At 33.7% G+C, this 21,249-nt stretch overlaps 1 protein-coding gene across 3 annotated transcripts; it reads right to left on the bottom strand.

Moving 5' to 3' along the window:
- Nucleotides 1-1,175: 1,175 nt before the first annotated feature.
- On the bottom strand, nt 1,176-4,348 carry LOC133803763 (protein SAWADEE HOMEODOMAIN HOMOLOG 1-like). Of its 3 annotated transcripts, none has more exons than XM_062241872.1 (9): nt 4,095-4,348; nt 3,295-3,380; nt 3,152-3,197; nt 2,923-3,031; nt 2,673-2,739; nt 2,329-2,380; nt 1,990-2,106; nt 1,749-1,868; nt 1,176-1,542 (listed from the first exon to the last, which is right to left on the bottom strand). In XM_062241872.1, exons 1-9 carry the CDS (start codon nt 4,149-4,151, stop codon nt 1,495-1,497), a joined length of 702 nt encoding a protein of 233 aa, XP_062097856.1. In that variant the 5' UTR covers nt 4,152-4,348; the 3' UTR covers nt 1,176-1,494. The 3 variants fall into 3 exon arrangements, with proteins under 3 accessions (XP_062097856.1, XP_062097854.1, XP_062097855.1); XM_062241870.1 differs by having other exon boundaries at nt 1,963-2,106; nt 4,095-4,341; XM_062241871.1 differs by having other exon boundaries at nt 1,963-2,106; nt 2,673-2,736; nt 4,095-4,340.
- Between the last annotated feature and the right edge of the window lie 16,901 nt (nt 4,349-21,249).

Raw genomic sequence — 21,249 nt, 5'->3', positions numbered from 1 at the left:
TGAAAGAAATTGTAGAATTTTCTTTAATTTCTAACTTTGTTCTAACTATTTGAGCCATGTTTTTAATTTGGTGTAAACAACGACCGAATTTAGTCTGAATCGTGTGTGAGCTATGTGTGATTGTGGTGTGAAAAATGTGTGAATTTAGTGTGAACCATGTCTGAAGTGAAGTTGGTGTGAACCATGTATGATTTCGATGTGAAAAGTGTGAATTTGGTGTGAACGGTATGTGAACCATGTTCTGAATTTATGGTGAACAATGTGTGAATGAAGTATGAATTATGTGTGAATCATGTTAGAATTTATGGTGAATAATGTGTAAATAATGTGTGAAGTATGAATCATGTGTGAAATACATGTAAACCATGAGGGAACTATGTGTGAAACATGTGTGAAATACATGTGAACATGTGTAAAAAAATATGTGTGAATCATGTGTGACCCATGAGTGAATCGTGTGTGAATCATGTGGGAAAAATATGTATGAATCATGTGTTAGTGAACCATTTGTGAACTATGAGATGTATAAAACACGTGTAAACTATATGTGAATCATGAATGAGTCATGTGAAAGACGTGTGAATCATGTTAGAAAGTTGATGTTCACGCATGTTTTGAATTGACCGGATCTTACTTGGAGAAAGTACTAATATTTTTAAGGGTATTTCGGTCTTTTACTATGTGTGTAAGGTTATTTGTGTGAAAAACAACAACAGGGGGTTAGAGTTAGCATTAGTAAAGTTGGTGAGGTTAATGAGTAGAGTTTCCCTAATCATACTCTTTTAATAGCATGCGATATAAGTGAGGGCTCAAGTGGTTAGATGTGAGTATATAGAAGGAAATATTCTTGTTCATAGTTTAAAAAATAAATTTTAAAAATGCCATATTTTTCTCCAAAAAATGAGTAAAAGTATAATATACCAATTTTTAGTACATATATGCATAAATAATTTTGTTCAAACATCAAAATAACACGAGCTCCTATCCAATTGTCGAAAATAAAAATAAAAAATCATTGATTAACCATGATTATTTTTTATCATTGCCATAGAAACATTCAATTTTTATTTGACAATTTGGTGGTTTCATACTTCAAATTATTGATCAAATATGTAGTGTTATATTTAGATGGTTTCATAATATTGAGGATCAAAACAAGTCTCCTTCGCAATATATTTGGCCTGTAAAAACTTAAATTACCTACCAATAAACAACAGTTCAAAAGGACGATTACTGTTTAGAACATTGTTTATATCCTAATCATCCAGATGAACATAATATCAAAGTAGAACTAGAATTATCCCCCCTATATTATCACCAGAATATATAAAATATATGTACATATACATAAGCAGCAGTAATCTTAATCTTGCAAGTTGTGGTGATGATTTATCCACTAATTGTTAAAACGCCCCAACCCGCCCCAAACTTGAAAATGCAATACAAGGTTGTGCCCTTCTTAAAAGTGACATAAGCAGTATATGAAAAACTGTCTTAATTATAAGTTGGTCTACCACATAATCTTTTCAGACGAACTCTTTCCTGAAAAGAAGAAAAACAACAGGGAATTGACAAGTTAAATGGTAATAATGTTTTCTCTCTCTTTATAGAATAATTTTCAATGGTTACGATTTCATGATGATTACATGTAACTACTAACCCATATAAAAATATGCATGATATATATATATATATATATATATATATATTTTGGACAATTGCAGACAAAATAAAATGGAAATACTTGCCTCACTTTCATCATGATTGTACCGAACCAGAAAGATACATCGGCAGCCCCTTATATCATGCATCCTCCTTTGGATTTCTAATACTTGAGCATCATAATGGCTGGCTTGGTCACCCTTCTCCTGGTGTAAGAACAAAGATAGTAAGGCGTTATGACGTGACTGGAGATTTTCAAAGTCATGTTAAACAGAAAAAGGTGCTAAAAATTACAATCACCTGGAAGCAGAGGACAGGATATCCAACCTTTACTTTGTGACATTCTGAATGTTCGAGAGGAACTGAACGTTCTCGTACTGCCTTTTTTATATTGATCCACTCATCCTCTTCTGCTCCATATCCAACAAATCTGACACGAACTTCCTTTAACAAATTACAATATTCATTAAATAAAATTTACATAGAAAAATGGTGCAAAATCATTGCGTTTCTTTCTAGTTTTTCATAGCAGTGAAAGTTGTGTAGCAACAACAAAGCTTTTAACTCTGAAAGCAAAGCCTATAAAGCTCTACCCAGATCTTCTACACAATCCGAATATTTTTTTAGTTGATAGACATGTATATTGAAAAAAAATTAAATACTTACAGTTTCACCAGTACTTAGAACTCTGTGTGCAAGAAACATATCAACATCATACCTGCAGAGCCAAAAATTCCCTTGGTAATAGTATCTTTTAAACATGCAAAAATCATTCCACTTTTTTCTCTTTTCCAGTTCATCTTTAAACTTTCTTTGTTTCCATAGGGTAAGTGAAAAGAGTTTAGCATACGGAATGCAGCTTCAACCAAATTGTCATAAAAAGATAAGAGAAAAATGAATAAATTGAGTAAAAGATCAACCGAATGTATTGATTGTTCATGAGATAAAATCCTATCAATATTTACCCAAAAAACTCCAATATTTTACAAGAGGAATAGGAGGACTCATACCATGCCCCATCTTTTGCTGACCTTGCCTCAAATTCCAACTCTGATAAGTCTTGATTCTTCTCTTCTGCTTTAGAATGTAGGGAAAGAAAACATAATTTAAAATCTAGTTTATTCAATATCTTATTCGGTGGCAGACTAAACTCACAGAAATAAGAAAAAGTTTAATCTATAAATTGTACTTCCGAACTAACTAGTGTGCAAAATCTTCCAGGGGTGGGAAAACCAGAACATATTTTTTTAGGAGAAGTACCTGCAGGCTTTGCAGAGCTTTTGACTGGAAGAGAAGCTCCTGCTAGTTCAAGCACATTTTTGGAGGCTTTTGCAGATTCCTGTTTTGCATTATGGAACCAACTGTGCACCTAATATACATCACAACAAAAAAGAGTATCAGAATCAGAAGCAGTAATAAACACTGGTAGAAGCAAAACAATCAAAGATCAGTGACAACAATGAGAAAGAGAGAATAAAAGTGCAACAACCTCAGTCCATTTTACAACAGGCTTCCCAGCCCGACCAGAAGAGCGACTGCACAGACATAAGATGACAAACAATTTCGGATAGATCAGCATACATATGTCTATAATCTACACCACAAATGCAATAAGCATGAAATGAACCTCACTTAAAAGCTTTTGCAACGTATTGACAAAACTCCTTGTCTAATACAGTTTCCCTGGACACCTCCAACATTTTCTCCATCTTCTTTATCTGTTTGCAAGAGCAGGAGTTTTACAACGGCCCAAAAAAAAAAAAAACTCGACTAGATAAAATTTTAGTAAGACACAAGCCCAGCAAAGACATTATCAGATGATGCCATCAACAACTTTCTAAAGAAAGGTTAAACTGTTTGCCATTGTCTTGAAATGTGATATTTCTCAATATATAAACTACCCACGCTTACTCCACTCACAGAAATAAACAAACAACGAAAATATTGAAAAGTAATCTTCTTCACATTGATCAAATAACAACAAATTTGCAACGAAAAATCATATATTGTCAGCTTTGGGAACGGCTGACAGAACATGTTGGAAATTGTTCAATGAAAAATGATAATTAGCAAACATATATACATATACATATATATATATGTAACACAATACACGGCACATATACACAAACATACACAATGCCCATACAAAATAGATAAGAAAAAAAATTAGCCGAATATTTATCTAACCAGGAATACACATAACAATATATATATATATATATATATATATATTATAATTGTATAAAATACGTTTTTCCGCAAGAAATCTTCTTCATTTTAAAAAAAAAAATAATAAAAGAACCAAGGTTCATGGGAAAATCAGAATTTACAAAATCATTTACTGAATCGTACATAAAAATGATATATACCTGCATACACACCCCTATATATGATAATATATGTACAAATAATTTTGAGCAAATAATTACCTCTGTATTTGTAAAGCCAGTGAAACTTTTTCGGTCTCTACGACGAAGACGGTCCATGAAGATTGTGTCACAATCTCCCTTCTATTTTGGGGAGAGTCAGGGATCGATAGAGAAAACCCTAAAACTTGCTTTTGTTTGTTTTGAGGTTTTACTTGACTCGTTTATTTACCCAAAAAATAAAAATAAAGAGATAAAAAGGGCTTAAATTTGAGAATGAGTGCGGAAGCAAGAAGCGTCTTGCATTGCCTTGTCTGACAGAATACACAATACAAGTACATACTTTACATATATATTTTCTAAATTTGTTTTGGCCTCTCTTAAAGTTTTTTCTTTTTTTTTTTTTGGCAAAATACAAATTTATATATATAACACAAATACGGATCTCTACATATCATACCAACTATATACCTTACATATATTTAAAATCTACCAAATCCTTTTATATATATAATTGTTATTTTCGGTTAATTTGACATTTTTTTTATTATTGTTTCTAATTCGGTTAGTTTTAGAGTATTCTAAATAAGATAAATAAATTAAAAATAAATAAGACTTAATAAAATCATCTAAATAAAGTAAATAAAGTGAAAAAAAAATAAAAAGTAATAAAAGAGCTATAATAATTTTCTATCACATATTCTAAAATTTCATATTAAAGTATTTAAATTAATTAGATTTCAAAACAACTACATAAAAATTCTTATTTGCTTAAATTTATTATTTTTATTATTAATTATTTATTTTGTCATTTAATATATTTTATTTATCCAAACATATATGTAATAATAAAATAAGACATAAATATACATATTTTTCTTATTTTATCGTTTAGTATTTTTAATGAGAAATTACTTATTTTAATTGTTCTAGTCATTAAGTAAATAATATACATTTACATATAATTTTTTGTTGGCTTTAATTTTTTTAAAATTTAATAATTAAAATTTGATCAAATAAACATTTAAAATTCATATTTTTAATTTATAATTTTTTAATTTTTTATTATATTAAAATTCGTAGGTATTTTTTCAAAAGAAAATTAGAAAAAAAAGTATTTAATTTTAAAACTAAAATGATATATCCTTATATATAAAAAGTGGGTATCTAAGAGATTTTTGGTTAATGATTTTTTATTTTATTTTAAAAAAAAATAATTATCTTTTTTTTAAGCTATAGAAAATGTTTTGGTTTAATTTTTTTAATATGTTTATATTTTTTTTATAATATATGATATTTTTTATTTATTTAAAATTTATATGACAATTAAAATATATAATAAAAATAAATTAATATATTCTTTAAACAAAACTAAGTAAATGTACATTGCACGTTGCTTTTACCTGGTATCTTTATATATTATAAATACGAGTTTAATGAAAATTGTTTTTTTCCGTTAAATTTAACATTTTTATTATTATTTTCTAACACCATTAGTTTTAAAGTTATCTAAATAAGATAAATATATTTAAAAAATAAATAAAAAATAATAAAATCATCTAAATAAGGTAAAAAAAATAATAAGTAATAAATTAGTCATAATGATTTCTCATCACATATTTTAAAAATTCATATTAAAGTATTTAAATTACTCTATCAATTATGTTTTCAAAACTATAATAAAAAAATATTTATGGGCTTAGTTTTTTTTTTCTTTATTTTATTATTTAACATATTTTGTGCGTCCAAACATACATGTAATACTGAAGTAATAAGACATAAATATACATATTTTTATTTTACCATTTAGTTTTTTTAATGAGAAATTATTTATTTTAAATACTATAACCATTAATTAAATAATATATATTTATATATAATTTTTTGTTGGCTTTAAAATTTTTTAAATTAAATAATTAAAATTTGACCAAATAAATTTTTTAAATTCATAGTTTTAATTTAGAATTCATTAATATTTTATTATATTGAAATTCGTAGAAATTTTTTCTAAAAGAAAATATTTAATTTTTAATACTAGAATGCACCATATATTTATGTATAAAAAGTGTGTATCTAATTTGGTTTAATTTTTTCTAATATTTTTATGTCATTATTTTATAATATATGCTATTATTTATTTATTTAAATTTATATGACAATGAAAGAAACATAATAAAAATAAATGAATACATTTTATAAATAAAACTAATCAAACGCGCATTGCGCATTGCACATTCCTTATACCTAGTATTATTATATATGTGAGTTTAATGGAAACAATTGGTTTTCATTAGATTTAACACTTTTTTTTATTATTTTCTAACACCGTTAGTGTAACGTCTCAAATTCCCTAATATGGCTTAGTGCCTGGATTAGGGGGTCAGGAGGACAATAATTGGTTTAATGTGTTATTATGTGATTATATGCATGATTATGAGCTATTCGGCATGAGACGATCCTAGGAAGCAAATTAGCGGTTTAGTCATAACGGGGACAAATACCGGACTCGGGGTGAGTCTAGGGGTAATTTGGTACTTAGTACATTACTGGGATTGAGCAGGTAATGGGAAATGATTTGATAATTATTTGAGGATATTAGAAGTGGTGGGAATTGTGAGGCGTTAATTATGGTTAAAGGGGTAGGTAGCAAATGACAAAACTGCCCTTGGGTGGCTTTGAGAGGGAAGGCTGGCCCTAGGGGCATTTTAGTCATTTTAGGTTAAAATTAGATAGACTTAGCCCAGGGGAAGGTTGTAGAATAAACCAAGGAAAATAGGGCACTCTCTCTCTCTCTCTCTCTCTCTCTCTCTCTCTCTCTCGGTTTGATTGTTGAGGCTAAGATTAAGGATTCGAGCTTGAGGATCTAAGGCTTAGGGTTTAAGATATGAATTGCAACAGCTTGAGAGATTCAATTCATAGTTGAGGTGAGGTTTACAACCATGTTTTTAGTTAGTTTTCTTTAAGGTTTTGATTGTTTATAAGCTTGAAAGTTTGATTATGGAATTGAGTTTTTGGTAGTGTTTTAGGTGTTATAAAGCTTGGGTTTTATTGCTGGTTTGGTGGTAATATTGTATTGAGTTTTAGTTTTAATTTTGGGATGGTTTGGAAGTGTTTTTATGGTGAGTTTTGAGCTGAGGAAAACAGGGGTGCTGGTGTAACGCCCTAAACTCCAGGGACCGTTACAGTGTGCATTTTAAACAATGTTAAACTCGCTAATCGAGTCATTTGGCCATAATCATATAACCAAGTATGATTAGCGGTTTAGGGTTAAAATTTTTGGTTAAAATACAACTGTTGACGCCATTTTTCGTCAACTTAAAAAGGAGAGCAATTAAACAAGAATATATAAGAGGAAATGAAGTAAGAAGATGAAAACTAGATCTTTTTACGTGGTTTAGCAGTTAAATCTGCCTAATCCACAAGTCTGTGTTATTAACCCTTGGGAGTCTTCTGGAAACTTTCAAAGAATAGTTGCCCAGAGTTTTTTCTCAAGATCTCAAAACTTTCGGTCCTTTACAAATGGAGTTTCCTTCTCTATTTATAGAGAAGGTTTCAGAATTCATTTCCACATATTTCAGGAAGATATTTTGTAATTCAAATGATATAATGCCACTTAATGCATTATTTGCCACATACACGGTAACTTCCCATAAAATGTGGGATTGGTTAACAAATTACATAATATCCCTTAAACATAGGGATTCTATAACAATAAATACATTCACCCATAACCGACTAGCTCAGATACTAAATCCATTACACCTTTGAGACTATTTGTCTATTAAGAGCTCGAACCATCTTGTCTGAGGGCAAGAGATGCATTAAGAAATATATACAAGTGTTGAACCCTTGCTATTGCGAGCTTACCTCACAAGCTCGGGGAATCTTCGAGGCTACACACTACTCGAGCTCACGAGGTCGTCATTTATAGCAGAACTGTCTGACTGAAGGATCATATGACGACTGTGCTTATTTCAAGCTTACACCTAACGAGCCTAGACTTCGGGATCATAATTCCTCAATCTCAAAATCTAGATGTAACAACAACGTTTCACTAAAACATCTACTGTATACATTGGGATCCCAAAAGTACAATTTAAAGGTTAATTACAATAAAATATTTACAACCAGCCGACCAAAGCGGCAAAATAGGGTTTATCCCTAGTTCCTCTTTCAACCCTCGGCCGTGGCGGTCAAGCAGCCGCATATGTACACATCGTCACCTAATCTCTCCAACTCAAGGATGGTCCAACTTTCTTTTGCCTTTACCTACACCATATAGCACCCATGAGCCGAAGCTCAGCAAGAAAACTTAATATGCTCATGAACAGTAATAACATGTTACCAAATCATAACGTGCATGCCTAGCAATAATAACCCTATTCATTCATGCAAATAAGTCCAAACAATGATGGTTGTGGATCATGCCCTCCTGCAAGGATGACTATCAAGTTAATCCTAATCAAATGAGTGATTTAACACTTTGAGATTTTGATAACCATGTTAGAGCGTATAGCCCTAATCAGATTAGTGATTTACACACTTTGAGATTCTGATAACCATGCTGGAGCGTATAGCCCTAATCAGATGAGTAATTTAACACTTTGAGGTTCTGATAACCATGCTGGAAGCATATAGCCCTAATCAGTTGAGTGATTTATCACTTTGAGGTTCTAATAACCATGCTGGGGCTTGAAGCCCATAGCCATGTTACGATGCAGTCACCTGGGCCTTTTGGCCCTGACTCAAAGTGACTAGCCATTAGACTAGACAAGCGCTTATAGTTTTCATCGAACTTGAGGTCGGTCCGGCATTAATGCTCATGATGAGTCATTCAATTCTGATGTCGATTAGATATAATCTTTTTGACTTGCGTTAAACACGCAAAAGTGTTCTTGACTCTTAAGCCAATACCATACGACCAGTGCTCAGTACTACTGCCGAACTTGACTAGTAAGTCACAGCTTCACAGTTAATACCAGACACCATTGACGATTCTGACTAATGAGTCAATGCCATGCACAAGTAAGCAATGCAACCAAGCATATATCATATGTCAAATATCCAAATGTAAGGCATTCGGTATGCTTACTTAACGATCACTAGCATAATTATGATCATGCACAAGCACAGAGACTCAAGCTAATCTCATATTCAATATTCATGTCATGCCCTAATCACATGTTTCTCATTCATCACATGCATCACATACTGGGTGCAGTTTTCTTATCTTTGGTCCAAGCACAGGTTACCAATAAACAAGCCACAAGCATGATCCTAATTCCAAGCCTCTAGCGATAACCTAGTCACAACCCTAAATGGTTTTTCAATGAGTTCAAGTTTCAAAACCCAAATCCAGGGATCTCAGGACCTCAAATTCCACCAAACAAGGTGGTGGAATCATCCCTCGAGCCCTCAGGTCAAAACCCCCAAAAGTACCAAAAACCACATTCTGAAGGCTATGTAGCGCTATCTTTGGGTGCTACAGCGCTACAAACAGACAAAAAATCCCCCAAAATCAGAGCACCTAGCGCTGTAGCGCTACAACACCCAACCCAGAATTCTGGGTTCTCAACTTCGTGTTCTTCGAGATTCAAAGCTCCAAATCTGACCCCAACCTATCCAAATCTCAAAATTAAAGTTCCCAAACATCCTAATCTCCCAAAATAAATAAAACCCAAGCTTTAATTCATCCAAAAACTCATCAAAACACAAAATCCAATCCAAGCTTAAAAACTTTTAAAACTTAGAATTTAAAACGTGAATTACCTCCGATTATGCTGTTTCTCACTAAATCCTCCGGATAATAAGATTCTAATATTCCCTAGAATTACTATGCCTCAATCCTCACTTGAATCCGAGTCCTAGAACTCAAGTTTCCTTCGAAAATGCGATTGGGTGTTGAAATGGAACATTGAGGAAGAGAGAACATTCTGAAGGTTCTTTTATGATTCTAACAGGTTACTTCAAGCTTAAGTAGCCTTAAGCAAATCCTAATGCTCGAGGTCCTGAAAACACCCCCGGGGGTAAAATAGTCAAAACTCCCAGAATTTCCCCTGATCTTACTAACTCCCAATTTATCATCAAATATTTATTCCCATTACCCAATATCCCAATAATGTGCTAAATAACCCTTGATTCACTACGAGTCAAGTATAAATCTCGTTGTGACTTTCCCACTAGCTTACCTCCTAGGATCGTCTCGTGCTGAGTAACCCTAGCATAATCAAATAATAATGAAGCACCACACACATGCCACATATATGCCAATTATTCCCGAAATGGCCAAAATATGAAAATCATCCAATTAATCAGAAATGGGTTCATATGTATATTTAATACACCTAAACATGCATATAATCATTTAATTGCATAATAAATCAATTATGGCCCTCCCGGCCTCCTAATCAAAGTCCTAAACCTTATTAGGGAATTTGGGTCATTACAACTGGGTTCGCGGGGTCGAGTCGCGTCCTGTGCGAACCTCAGAGCCAAGATGGGGCTCTGTCTAGCTAGCGCGTCGTGACCCTCAAGGCTAAGTCGTGACCTAGCCCTGGCACCCTGAGAGGGGGCTTTCTGTCTAGGAGGCGCGCTGCGGCCCTTGGGGCCAGGTCGCGACCCACCTGGTTCTTTTGAGCTAATGTTGGTTTTAAGGTCGGAGTTTCAAACCTTAAGGCTCAGGATCGAATCTACTACCCGATTTGGTAGAATTCGAGGTCCTGAAGGCCAGGACTTGGTCCGAGAACCTTTAATTGCTCTTTATTGATGGGATTTCATATTTGGTTATGATTAGGTTACCGCTAAGGGCTCAAGGTTAGGATCGTGCTCAAGGGTCATTCTTAATTTATTTTACGCTCAAGCCTGAGGTAAGAAAACTGCACTCATTATGTGACATACATATGATTGTTGATGAAGCATGTTGAGTGCTCTATATATGAATATATGTTGCATTACGAATGCTTGGTTGCATTATTCACTTGAGAAAAGCACTGACTTCTTCATCAAGGACGCCAATAGCGCTGAGCGTTGGTCATAAAGCACTGACTTATCAGTCAAGAATGGCAATAGTGCGCCAGACACTGGTTGATATGATTAGATTTAATAAACAGAGTGTCACACGCTCGTCTGACCCTATGGTTGAAGAAAACTAAAGTGTTTCACTAGTTCTATGGCTAGTTACTCAAAGCTAGGGCTAAAGGCCCAAAGTGACTTTATGGTCACATGGTTAGGGTATAGGACCCCAGGATGACTCCATAGTCCTCTATTCAGGGCACAGGACCCTAGGATGACTCCATGGTCATTTATTCAGGGCAAAGGACCCCAGGTTGACTCTATGGTCATCTGATTAGGGCTGCGAGCCCCAGAATGATTCCATAATCATTTATTGGTACTTGTAGGCATGCAGTAATAAGTTTTCTTGCTGAGCCTTGGCTCACGAGTGCTATGTGGTGCAGGTAAATCAAAAGAAAAGCTCACCCAGCCATGAGTGGAGAGCTTAGGTGGCGACGTGTACATATGCAAATTCTTAACCACCACGACCAAGGTTTCTCAGGGGAACTAGGGTTTAACCCTATTTTTGCCGCTTAGGTCGACAGACTGTAACTTTTGAACTGTAATGACCATTTTGGACTGTAAACAACTTTGTAAACACTATTATGGGATCCCGTGTATAGTGTAACTTTTTTAATAAAATATCCATTCCTTTTGACCAAGATTTTAACCCTGGCCCATTAATAACACTTAGATGCGCGTTTATGGCCTAACGACTCATTTGGCGAGTTAACCACTATTTAAAATACACAGTGTAATGGTCTTGGCTAACTAGGGTGTTACAATTAGTTTTAAAGTTGTATAAATAAGGTAAATAAATTTAAAAATTAAAAAATAATAAAGTCATCTTTATAAGGCAAATAAAGACAATAAAAATAATAAATAATAAATGAGTCATAATAATTTCTCATCACATATTTTAAATTTTCATATTAAAGTATTTAATTTACTCTATCAGTTATATTTTCAAATGTATAACCGAAAAATATTTACGTACTTAAATTTTTTCTTTCTTTCTTTTATTAATTATTTATTTTTTCATTTAATGTATTTTGTTTATCCAAACATATATGTAATATTAACATAAGACATATATATACGTATTTCTTATTTTGTCGTTTAGTTTTTTTCTTAATTAGAAATTACTTATTTTAATTGGTCTAGTCATTAATTAAATAATATATCTTTATATTTAAATTTTTGTTGTCTTTAAATTTTTTTAATTAAATAATTAAAATTTGATCAAATAAACTTTTTTAATTCATGGTTTTAAATTAGAATTTTAGAATATTTTCTTATATTGAATATTTTTTCTAAAAGAAAATCATAAAAAAAGTATTTAATTTTAAAACTAGAATCGCCATATGTGAATATAGGAAAATCGTTAAAGATGCAAGGCACCCGAGAAGAGGGCCTCGCACACGTAGAGGGCTGAAGTTGCTGAAGGCGCATGACGCCTAAGGAAGAGGCAACTTGTTGTATGCCAACCATGTGTCAAGTCTTCTACGAGTCAAGTCCCTTGCGTCGAAAAAGAGAAGCATCTAAGGATGAAGGCCTCGCTATGCGAGGCCAAACTCGCCTGCGCCTCGTGGAGTCCAAGTGCCTCGCGTAGCTATGCCACCCATGCGCAAGGCCGTGTGCCGAGGAAACTTTGCCCGTGCAGAAGACCATGCGAGGGCCTTGGTGCCTTGATGTCTCAACATGGCGGAAAGCCTCGCATAGCGAGGCCAGGCTGGGCTCGCTTCGTTGAAGGCTCACTTAGTGAAGGCTTCATTGAGCCTCGCGCACATCCAGGCACCACGCGAAGCCCCAGCGACACGTCGTGTTGCTCCAGATGCAACAACTTCCCCCATGCACAAAACCACGCGAGGGCCTTGTTGCCCTGGTGTCGAGGCATGGAGGAGAGCCTCGCTTAGTGAGGGCTTCATTGCCTCATCACATACTATCCATGCCAAGCCTTCCAAGTATACAAGGAGAACTAGTAAGGATGTCCCTCACTTAGCAAGATATTAGAAGTCTATGAGCTAAGATATACTTTAGAAATGTGAGAAGGACCATTAGGCACGTGAACAAGTACGAGGTGTATGACCCTGAGAGAGGCAAAGGCGTGATTCTGACATCAGTATCCGACAAGTAGTGGTGGTACGAATTAGTGCGAGGAGTGGTGGCATGATCTGCGTATCTCTGACCATGTACCAACAATCAACAACACAACCCTCTACTCCACTACATCCTACACCACTACCCTGACAATGTACCTATGCATGATCTTGTCCCTTGGGACCACCTTGTATCAGAGGCAAATATGGCCCATCTATAAATAACGTAATGCCCTAGATAACCAAGACTGTTACACTGTGTATTAGAAATAGTGCAAGACTTGCTAATCAAGTCATTTTGAGTAAAAATATGATCCTAAAGTCATAATCAAGTTAGGGTTAAAAGATTTTGATCATAAACGGTTAATTTCCATTAAAATAGATGTTTGGTACATGGGATCCCAAAAATAGGGTTTAAAAGACAATTTACAAACTCTCAAAAGCTATATACAATCAGTGACCACTCTAATGGAAAAATACAAGTTTTAGGATCTGTCCCTGTACAATCCCTTGGTTGTGGCAGATGAGTAGCTGACAATGTACACCTCGGCCCTAGAGCTCTCCAACTCATGGTTGGTCCAGCTTACCCTTTCCTTTACCTGCACCACGTAGCACCCGTGAGCCAAGGCCCAACAAGAAAACCATAGCAATAACACATAATCAATGATGATAATCAATTAATTCACCAGACAAACAACCAAATATTCAACAAGCCATAGAATCAAGCTAACAACAGTGAACATTTAAATTCAACAATTCATCTCAATCAGCATGCAATACTTAGGGTTGACTTCCTCAGGCCACACCCTCTGTTTAATCCGCCGACTCCGGCTCGCTTAGGTCGAGTCCAGTGTTTATCTAGCTGACCCCAGCTCACAGTGGCCGAGCCGCGTCCTATGAGAAAATTATCTGCCCCGACTCTCTTAGGCCGTTTATTTCATGCTCACATGGCATTATCACAATCATACAACATATGTATTCAAATACAAGGAATCTCAGCCCCAACACAGCCACACAAGGGTGCAGTTTTCTTACCTTTAATTCCAAGCAGAGATAATGGAATGGTTCCGAGCACAATCCTCAGTCCTGAGCCTTGGCAATAAACCTAGTCACAATGTTCAATGGGTTATTGTTAACTTCCAATCCAAATAAATACACAGGAGATAGAAACTAGCCTTTGGGACCTCAATTTCTACTAAACTGGGTAGTAGAAATTATCCCGAGCGCCTAGGTTCGAACCCCCGAGCCTTACCAATTCTAGAAAAAATTCTAAGGCTAAAATCCCCAGGCGGGTCGCGACTTGGCTTAGTGGGTTGCGACTTGCCCCCAAGTCAGAGAGTAAGTACCCAAGCCAAATGAGAGGCAGGCCGCGACTTGCCTTCTAGGGTCGCGACGCGCCCCCAAGTCAGAGGCCAACCTAGGCCCTTCTAGGCACATGCGCCGCGACGCCCCAAAGCTGGGTCGCAGCGCGCCCTCTTCGAACCTAGAAATTCTGGGTTATCTCCATCCTTTTCCAACCAATTTTCCTCAAAACTCAAATCCAATAAGCCTCCTAATTAGAACCAAACCCAACCACAAGTTCAAGATTAAATCACATACTTTAAACATAAAATTCCTGACAATTATACTAGAATCAATACCCCTATTCAGTAGCAATTCAGACTCTCACTAGCACCCAAATTCAACTCAGAACCAACTAACAAAGCCAGACCTTAAGCAAGCTTAATCCTAAACATAGTTCTAGCATAATTCAGAGATTCTAACCAAAATTCTTACCGTAAGTGGCCACCAAATTCCTACACAATTTCTTTGAGTATTCCCAGCTTGATCACCCAAATTTCCTTCTGTTTTTCCCTTAGCTTCAAGCTCTCAATTCCATAGTTTGGTTCCCCAAGTTTCTTAGCTAAAACTCAGCAAAACACGCAGCTTGACATCTCCTCAATCTTCAAGCTCCACTAGGTTTCACAAGGGAGAGTGAAAGAGAAAAATCGTGAGAGAGAGATGAGTGAGAGTTCTGAACCTTCCTTCACTTTCTAATTACCTCTACTTCCTAAGTTTCTAAGTATATCTCTTAGTTTCTAAGCAAAAGGCCTTGTTACCCTCCTAAACTTACAAATCTTCCAAGGGTACTTAAAGGGTAATATAGTCATTTCGTTCCCAATTCCCACTAATTCCTCAAGTGTTCCTACCATTAACCAATTAATCCTGTCATCCCATTTAGTTACCAATTATTTATCCAGTATCTAATAATTCAAAAGATATTCTCTAAATTCCCAAAAAAATACCCCTAGGTCCCTCTCGAGCCGAGTATTAGTCCCCACTGTGACTATTTGACTAATCTGCTCACTAGGACTGTCTCGAGCCATACGCTACAAATATATCCACATAATAATGTGGTCTCAACAATTTATCACATATAATCACATTTATGCCCTGAACGGGCCAAAATTACAAATATGCCCTTATAAGCTATAAATGGCCCACATGCATATCTAATACTCACAAACATGCATGCCACATAGTCATATAATCATGTAATCATGCATGCCACATAATCATGAATTTAATTATTTAATCACCACATATACCAATTATGGCCTCCTGACATGCTAATCAAGGCCCTTAAGCCTTATTAGCAATTTTGGGTCGTTACAAATAGACTTCGACCCTTCAAACCAAGGGGTTGGAAAATTCTTTGTATGCTCAGACAATTAAGAATATACAATTTTTGCTCCATTGTGTTTCTGCATCCTTCTCCTTCAAGTTCTTTTTATCTTCTTTATACATAGTTTTTGCAATACACTTTGAGTTTTCTGATCCTATATCGTTGACGAGTTCTCACTGTCAACACCATATATAGTATATAAATCAAAACATAAGAAATACCAAAATTTAAATTATTAATTTTAAACTAATAAACAACATCAAATAATTTACTTTAAAACTAAAATGCATCATGTCTTTATGTGTAAAAAGTGTATATCTAACAAATTTTTAGTTTACCCGTTTTTTTAAATGATCATATATTCTTTTTAAACTATAAACAATGTGTTTAATGTGTTTATGTCATTCTTTATAATATATGACATTATTTATTTATTTAAAATTTAAATGACAATTAAAAAATATAATAAAAATAAATTAATACATTTTCTAAATAAAACTAAGCAAACGTGCATTGCACATTGCTTTTACCTAGTCTCTTATATATTATAAATGTGAGTTTAACGGGTATTGTTCTTCAGCGTTAGATTTAACACATTTTTTATTATTTTTTAACACCGTTAGTTTTAAAGTAATCTAAATAAAGTAAATATTTTTTTTTCTTAAAATAAAAATTAATAAAGTCATCTAAATAAGATAAATAAAATTGAAAAAAAAATCGTCTAAATAGGGTTAGTAAATTGAAGAAAAAAAAGTAATAAATAAATAATAATTTCTCATCACATATTTAAATTACTCTATCAATTATATTTTCAAAATTATAATAAAAAAATATTTAAGTGCTTAAAATTTAATATTTAATATTTTTTATTCTTTTATTAATTATTAATTTTGTCATTTAACTTTTTTTTGTTTATCCAAACATATATGTGATAGTATAATAAGACATAAATATACATATATATATTTTTTATTTTGCTCTTTAGTTTTTGATGAGAAATTACTTATTTTAGTTCCTCTAGCTATTAATTAAATGTACGCCCTGGTTTTCCCACGGGCTGATTAGCAGGTCGAGCCTTGGACTAATCAAGGTTAGTCCGAGGACTTCCCCAGGTCAGAGATTTTGTTTTCCAGGTCGTACCCACTTAGCTCGAGGTATCCTCAAGAACTCGCCAATGCTGCCCAAGACTGGGGGAAGGAGTCCTTCAGGCCGAAGGTTGGGCCAATGAAGCAGCTCGTTGTGCGAGCTACTGCTCGTGGATCTCTGACCCTTTGTAAAGTCAACACACGCAAGATAAACGTGCCTATATCTGACATCACGTGTCCAATATCTCCCTGACTTCCCGGGCACGCATCAGGAACGTGCGCATTCAGACACCCACGGCTGGGTTGGGCCGTGCGGCCCATTATCTCCTTACATACTGTTTAGACCACACTTATGTGTCAGGTTTAGGAATTAATCATAAATGTTACAGAGTTGATATGACAAATGGTAAGGTCACGTGATGACCTCCCTACCAACTTCCAGGTGCCTTCTCCTATAAATATGGGGACCCTGGGAGTTGATAGAGGTTGGGAAAAAATAGTCTCTGAAGAGCCATATACTTTGTAAACCAAATACCCAGAATACATCAATAATATTGACTAGTGGAGTAGAATGATTTTAACCTTTGAACCACTTAAAAAAGTGTCTTGAGTCATATAGTTCATTCTCTAAGATTTCATATCTGTGACGGTTCTACTTTCAGCACTAGTCCCTTTCTCTTCTTCTCTTAATTACCTCTTGGCGAAGAACCGCGTCAACATTAAATAATATTTATGTTGGCTTTACAATTTTTTTAAATTAAATAGTTAAAATTTGATTCAATAAACTTTTTAAATTTATAGTTTTAATTTAGATTTTTTAAAAATTTTATTATATTGAAATTCATAGATATTTTTTCTAAAAGAAAATTAGAAAAAATAATTAATTTAAAAATTAGTATTAGGGATGAAAATTTTCCCCACCGGGATGGGGCCCTGTGGGGACTTGCCCCTAATGGGGGGGATTCCCCGCCTGAACAGGGAATGGGGCGGGGATAGCACTACCTGCCTCAACGGGGCCTTGACTAATTTTTTATTTATTTATTTAACATGTTTTGTTTTGTGATTTTGTTGCATAATAGTATCTTTTTAAAGATTTTAATTTTATTTTGGATATATTTAATACTTTGAGTGATTAATATAGTGCAATATATATTAATTTAAGAAAATTTACATTTTTTTATTTTATTTTTAATAAGATGGGTACCCATGGGGATTCCCCGCCCCACCCCGACGGGGAATATGCGGGATGGGGGCGAGGATGGAGATTAAAATGGTAAATGGGGATGGGGGCGAGGGGAACACCTCCAGCCATTACTCGCCCTATTTCCATCCCTAACTAGAATGCACCATAACTTTATATATAAAAAATGTGTATCTAATGGATTCTTGATTTAACTGTTTTTTATTTTTTATATTTTTAAAAAATTATCTTATTTTTTAAAAACTATAACAATGTTTTTGTTTATTTAAAAAAAAATGTTTATGTCATTCTTGTATAATATATGGCATTGTTTATATATTTAAAATTTACATGACAATTAAAAAAACATAATAAAGATAAATTAATATATTTTCTAAATATATATCTTATATGTAAAAAGTGTATAGATACGAGAAATTCTTGATTTTAACAGTTTTTTTTTTGTTAACTCTAATGCAATATTACAAATGTTTAATGGAATATACCTTTAAAAGTTATTAAAAATAGATTTTTATTAATTATATCAATATAAATTCAAATATTATAAAATATCATTATTATAATAATATATAATACATATGCTTAATTTTTATTAAATTTTTTATAATTTATATTTATAAAGAAAGCATGTTTTTTTATTTGTTAATGTAACTTAACTAAATATATATTTGTTGACATGGTTTTTCGGCAACAGGCGATCTAGAAAGCCGACAATAGAGATATTAAACCGAATGCATAAGAAATGACAAAAAACAAGAATGCAAATAGCTCACACGATTTTACGTGGTTCAGTGGTTAAAATCTACTTAGTCCACGAGTCATTCTTATTGATCTGTTTAGGACTTTAGAGGAAATTGTTTATGACAATTTCAGCTGAGTTTTTGTTTACAGAAAGTCAATCCCTCTATCTGTCCATTCCTCTTGTATTTATAGGAGATTTTCATGGACAATTTTGGGTAATTGTACATTAATATGGTAATTGACCTATTTGGGTAACTTCCCATTTACATAAATATATGATTGCCTATTAAATTTATACCTATTATATTGGGTAATAAATGCATAATAAAATATGGGCCTTTATGAGGTGTATAAAGAATCTTCGAGTCTTTTGGGATCCTTCACTGTGCGTCATGACCAGGCTTCTGTGACCTGAACCCTTCCTTTGAACTGGATGTCATAGGACTAATTCGAACTGGCACATGTCATGTTCAAAGCTTCACAAAGGCGATCTGTGTGATGTACATCTCGAACTAAGTTGTTGGTGCAAGAAGCGATCTAGAGAATATCTGGTTGTCGTAAGTTGTCAAGCTTGACTTGAGTTGCTCACTTCAAAGTCAGCGTCTTGCTTTCTTCATACGCCTATGCCAGCTGTACCTCGTTGTAACGACCCAACTATTTCTAAGACCTTGGACCATTAAAAACTACTAGACTTAACTACTACTTTTGAAGGAAACATAAGAAATAATCATAACTTTATTAAAACTCCAAAATAAATATTGTATCAATAACATAAAATTATAAGTTTAAAATGTAATATGGCATGGGTACCCATTGTTTGTAAAACGTAAAACATAACTTTACATTAATTGTTCAAAAACTAAATGCGGAATTTCAAAAGAAACATAATTCAAAAGACTAAATAAATGCCATCCTCGATCGACACGCAGTCCACTCATCCTTAACACACAAGCCATGCTACCAAGAATCCTTCTGCCTCCATATCTATTTTCCTGCATCACGCTAAAAATAAAGGAGTGAGCCTAATGCCCAGCAAGGAAAATCTACTAACAATCACATATCATAATGTAAGACTATATCATAAACATATACTATAAAACGTATGATTATAACAACATATATATAATATAGGACTATAAAAATAATGGCCATCATAAATTATTGGGGCTTGTTAGCTAAGCAAGCCACGTGCCCATAAATTTGTGGGGCTTGCTAGCTAAGCAAGTCATATGCCCAATATAACTTCTTGGGGCTTCCTTATCTAAGCAAGTCATATGCCCAATCATAAATTCTTGGGGCTTGTTGTTTAAACAAGTCATATGCCCAAGAACTACAAAACATAATATACATATACTTATCACAACATAAACATATCATAACATAAACATAAACACATAAAATCTATCCTATTTTCTTTACCAAAAGTTGGGATATTTGGGAACAAGAATGAGATTTGAATACTCCTATAAACCAACAGTAGAAAAGGTGAGAATCTCTAAGAATAAAGATGAATATGAAAACTAAACCATCAAGAAGAAACTTGCCAAGAAGGACCTTAAGTTTCAAGAACTTAAATACCTAATCAAGAATCATAAACAAGAGTTAGGATCTGAATAAAAGAAACTAAAGAAAACTAAATGATTATAAAGAACTGAACTTAGGAATAGGAATACCTTGATTGATCTTATGGATTGATCTAAACCTTAATACCCAAATCACACTATTTCTCACTTCCCAAGTCTTTAGAAAAGCTTAGAATGATAAAGCTTTTATCCCAAACCCAAGTGTATCTCTTTATAGTAATACTAGCACCTTAGAGGCTCTGATCAAATGCTTGAAGAATGAAGAAAATGGCTGAGCACTAGGTCCTATATATAGAGTTTGAGGAGTGAAACTATCCTATTAAAAAAAAATACTTAAATCCTTAAATAAACATGATTATGACAAGTGTCATGCTCTTAATGGTTCTGGATGATTCTAGAGTTTCTATATCTTTCTTTTATTTAAACTTAAATCCTTAAATAAACATGATTATGACAAGTGTCATGCTCTTAATGGTTTTGGAAGGTTCTAGAGTTTCTAGATCTTTCTTTTATTTCAAAATACTTAAATCCTTAAATAAATATGATTATAACAAGGGTCATGCTCTTAATGGTTCTATCTAAACCTTAGGTTATAATAAATATATTTCTAGGAACAACAATATTAATCAAACCTTACGTTATAAGAAAATATTTTTAAACTATAAGTTAAACTTATAAAATTCATAATTGTTGTTACGAGTTTCCAACTAAGTCCCGACTTGAACCAAAATCCACGGAATCTACTACTACTGCTACTGCTACTGCTACTGCTACTGCTACTGCTACTGCTACTA

Source organism: Humulus lupulus, chromosome X (genome assembly GCF_963169125.1).
Source record: "Humulus lupulus chromosome X, drHumLupu1.1, whole genome shotgun sequence".
NCBI lineage: Eukaryota > Viridiplantae > Streptophyta > Magnoliopsida > Rosales > Cannabaceae > Humulus > Humulus lupulus.
This window is presented reverse-complemented; position numbering and strand designations above follow the sequence as displayed.

Excerpts from the sequence above, each read along its gene's own strand:
- LOC133803763 (XM_062241870.1), bottom strand. The coding sequence starts at position 4,151 with ATGGACCGTCTTCGTCGTAGAGACCGAAAAAGTTTCACTGGCTTTACA. Across the intron at positions 3,032-3,151 it reads CTGTTGTAAAATGGACTGAG|GTGCACAGTTGGTTCCATAA; the intron begins GTTGTTGCACTT and ends GATGTATATTAG. Across the intron at positions 2,740-2,922 it reads AAGCTCTGCAAAGCCTGCAG|CAGAAGAGAAGAATCAAGAC; the intron begins GTACTTCTCCTA and ends TACATTCTAAAG.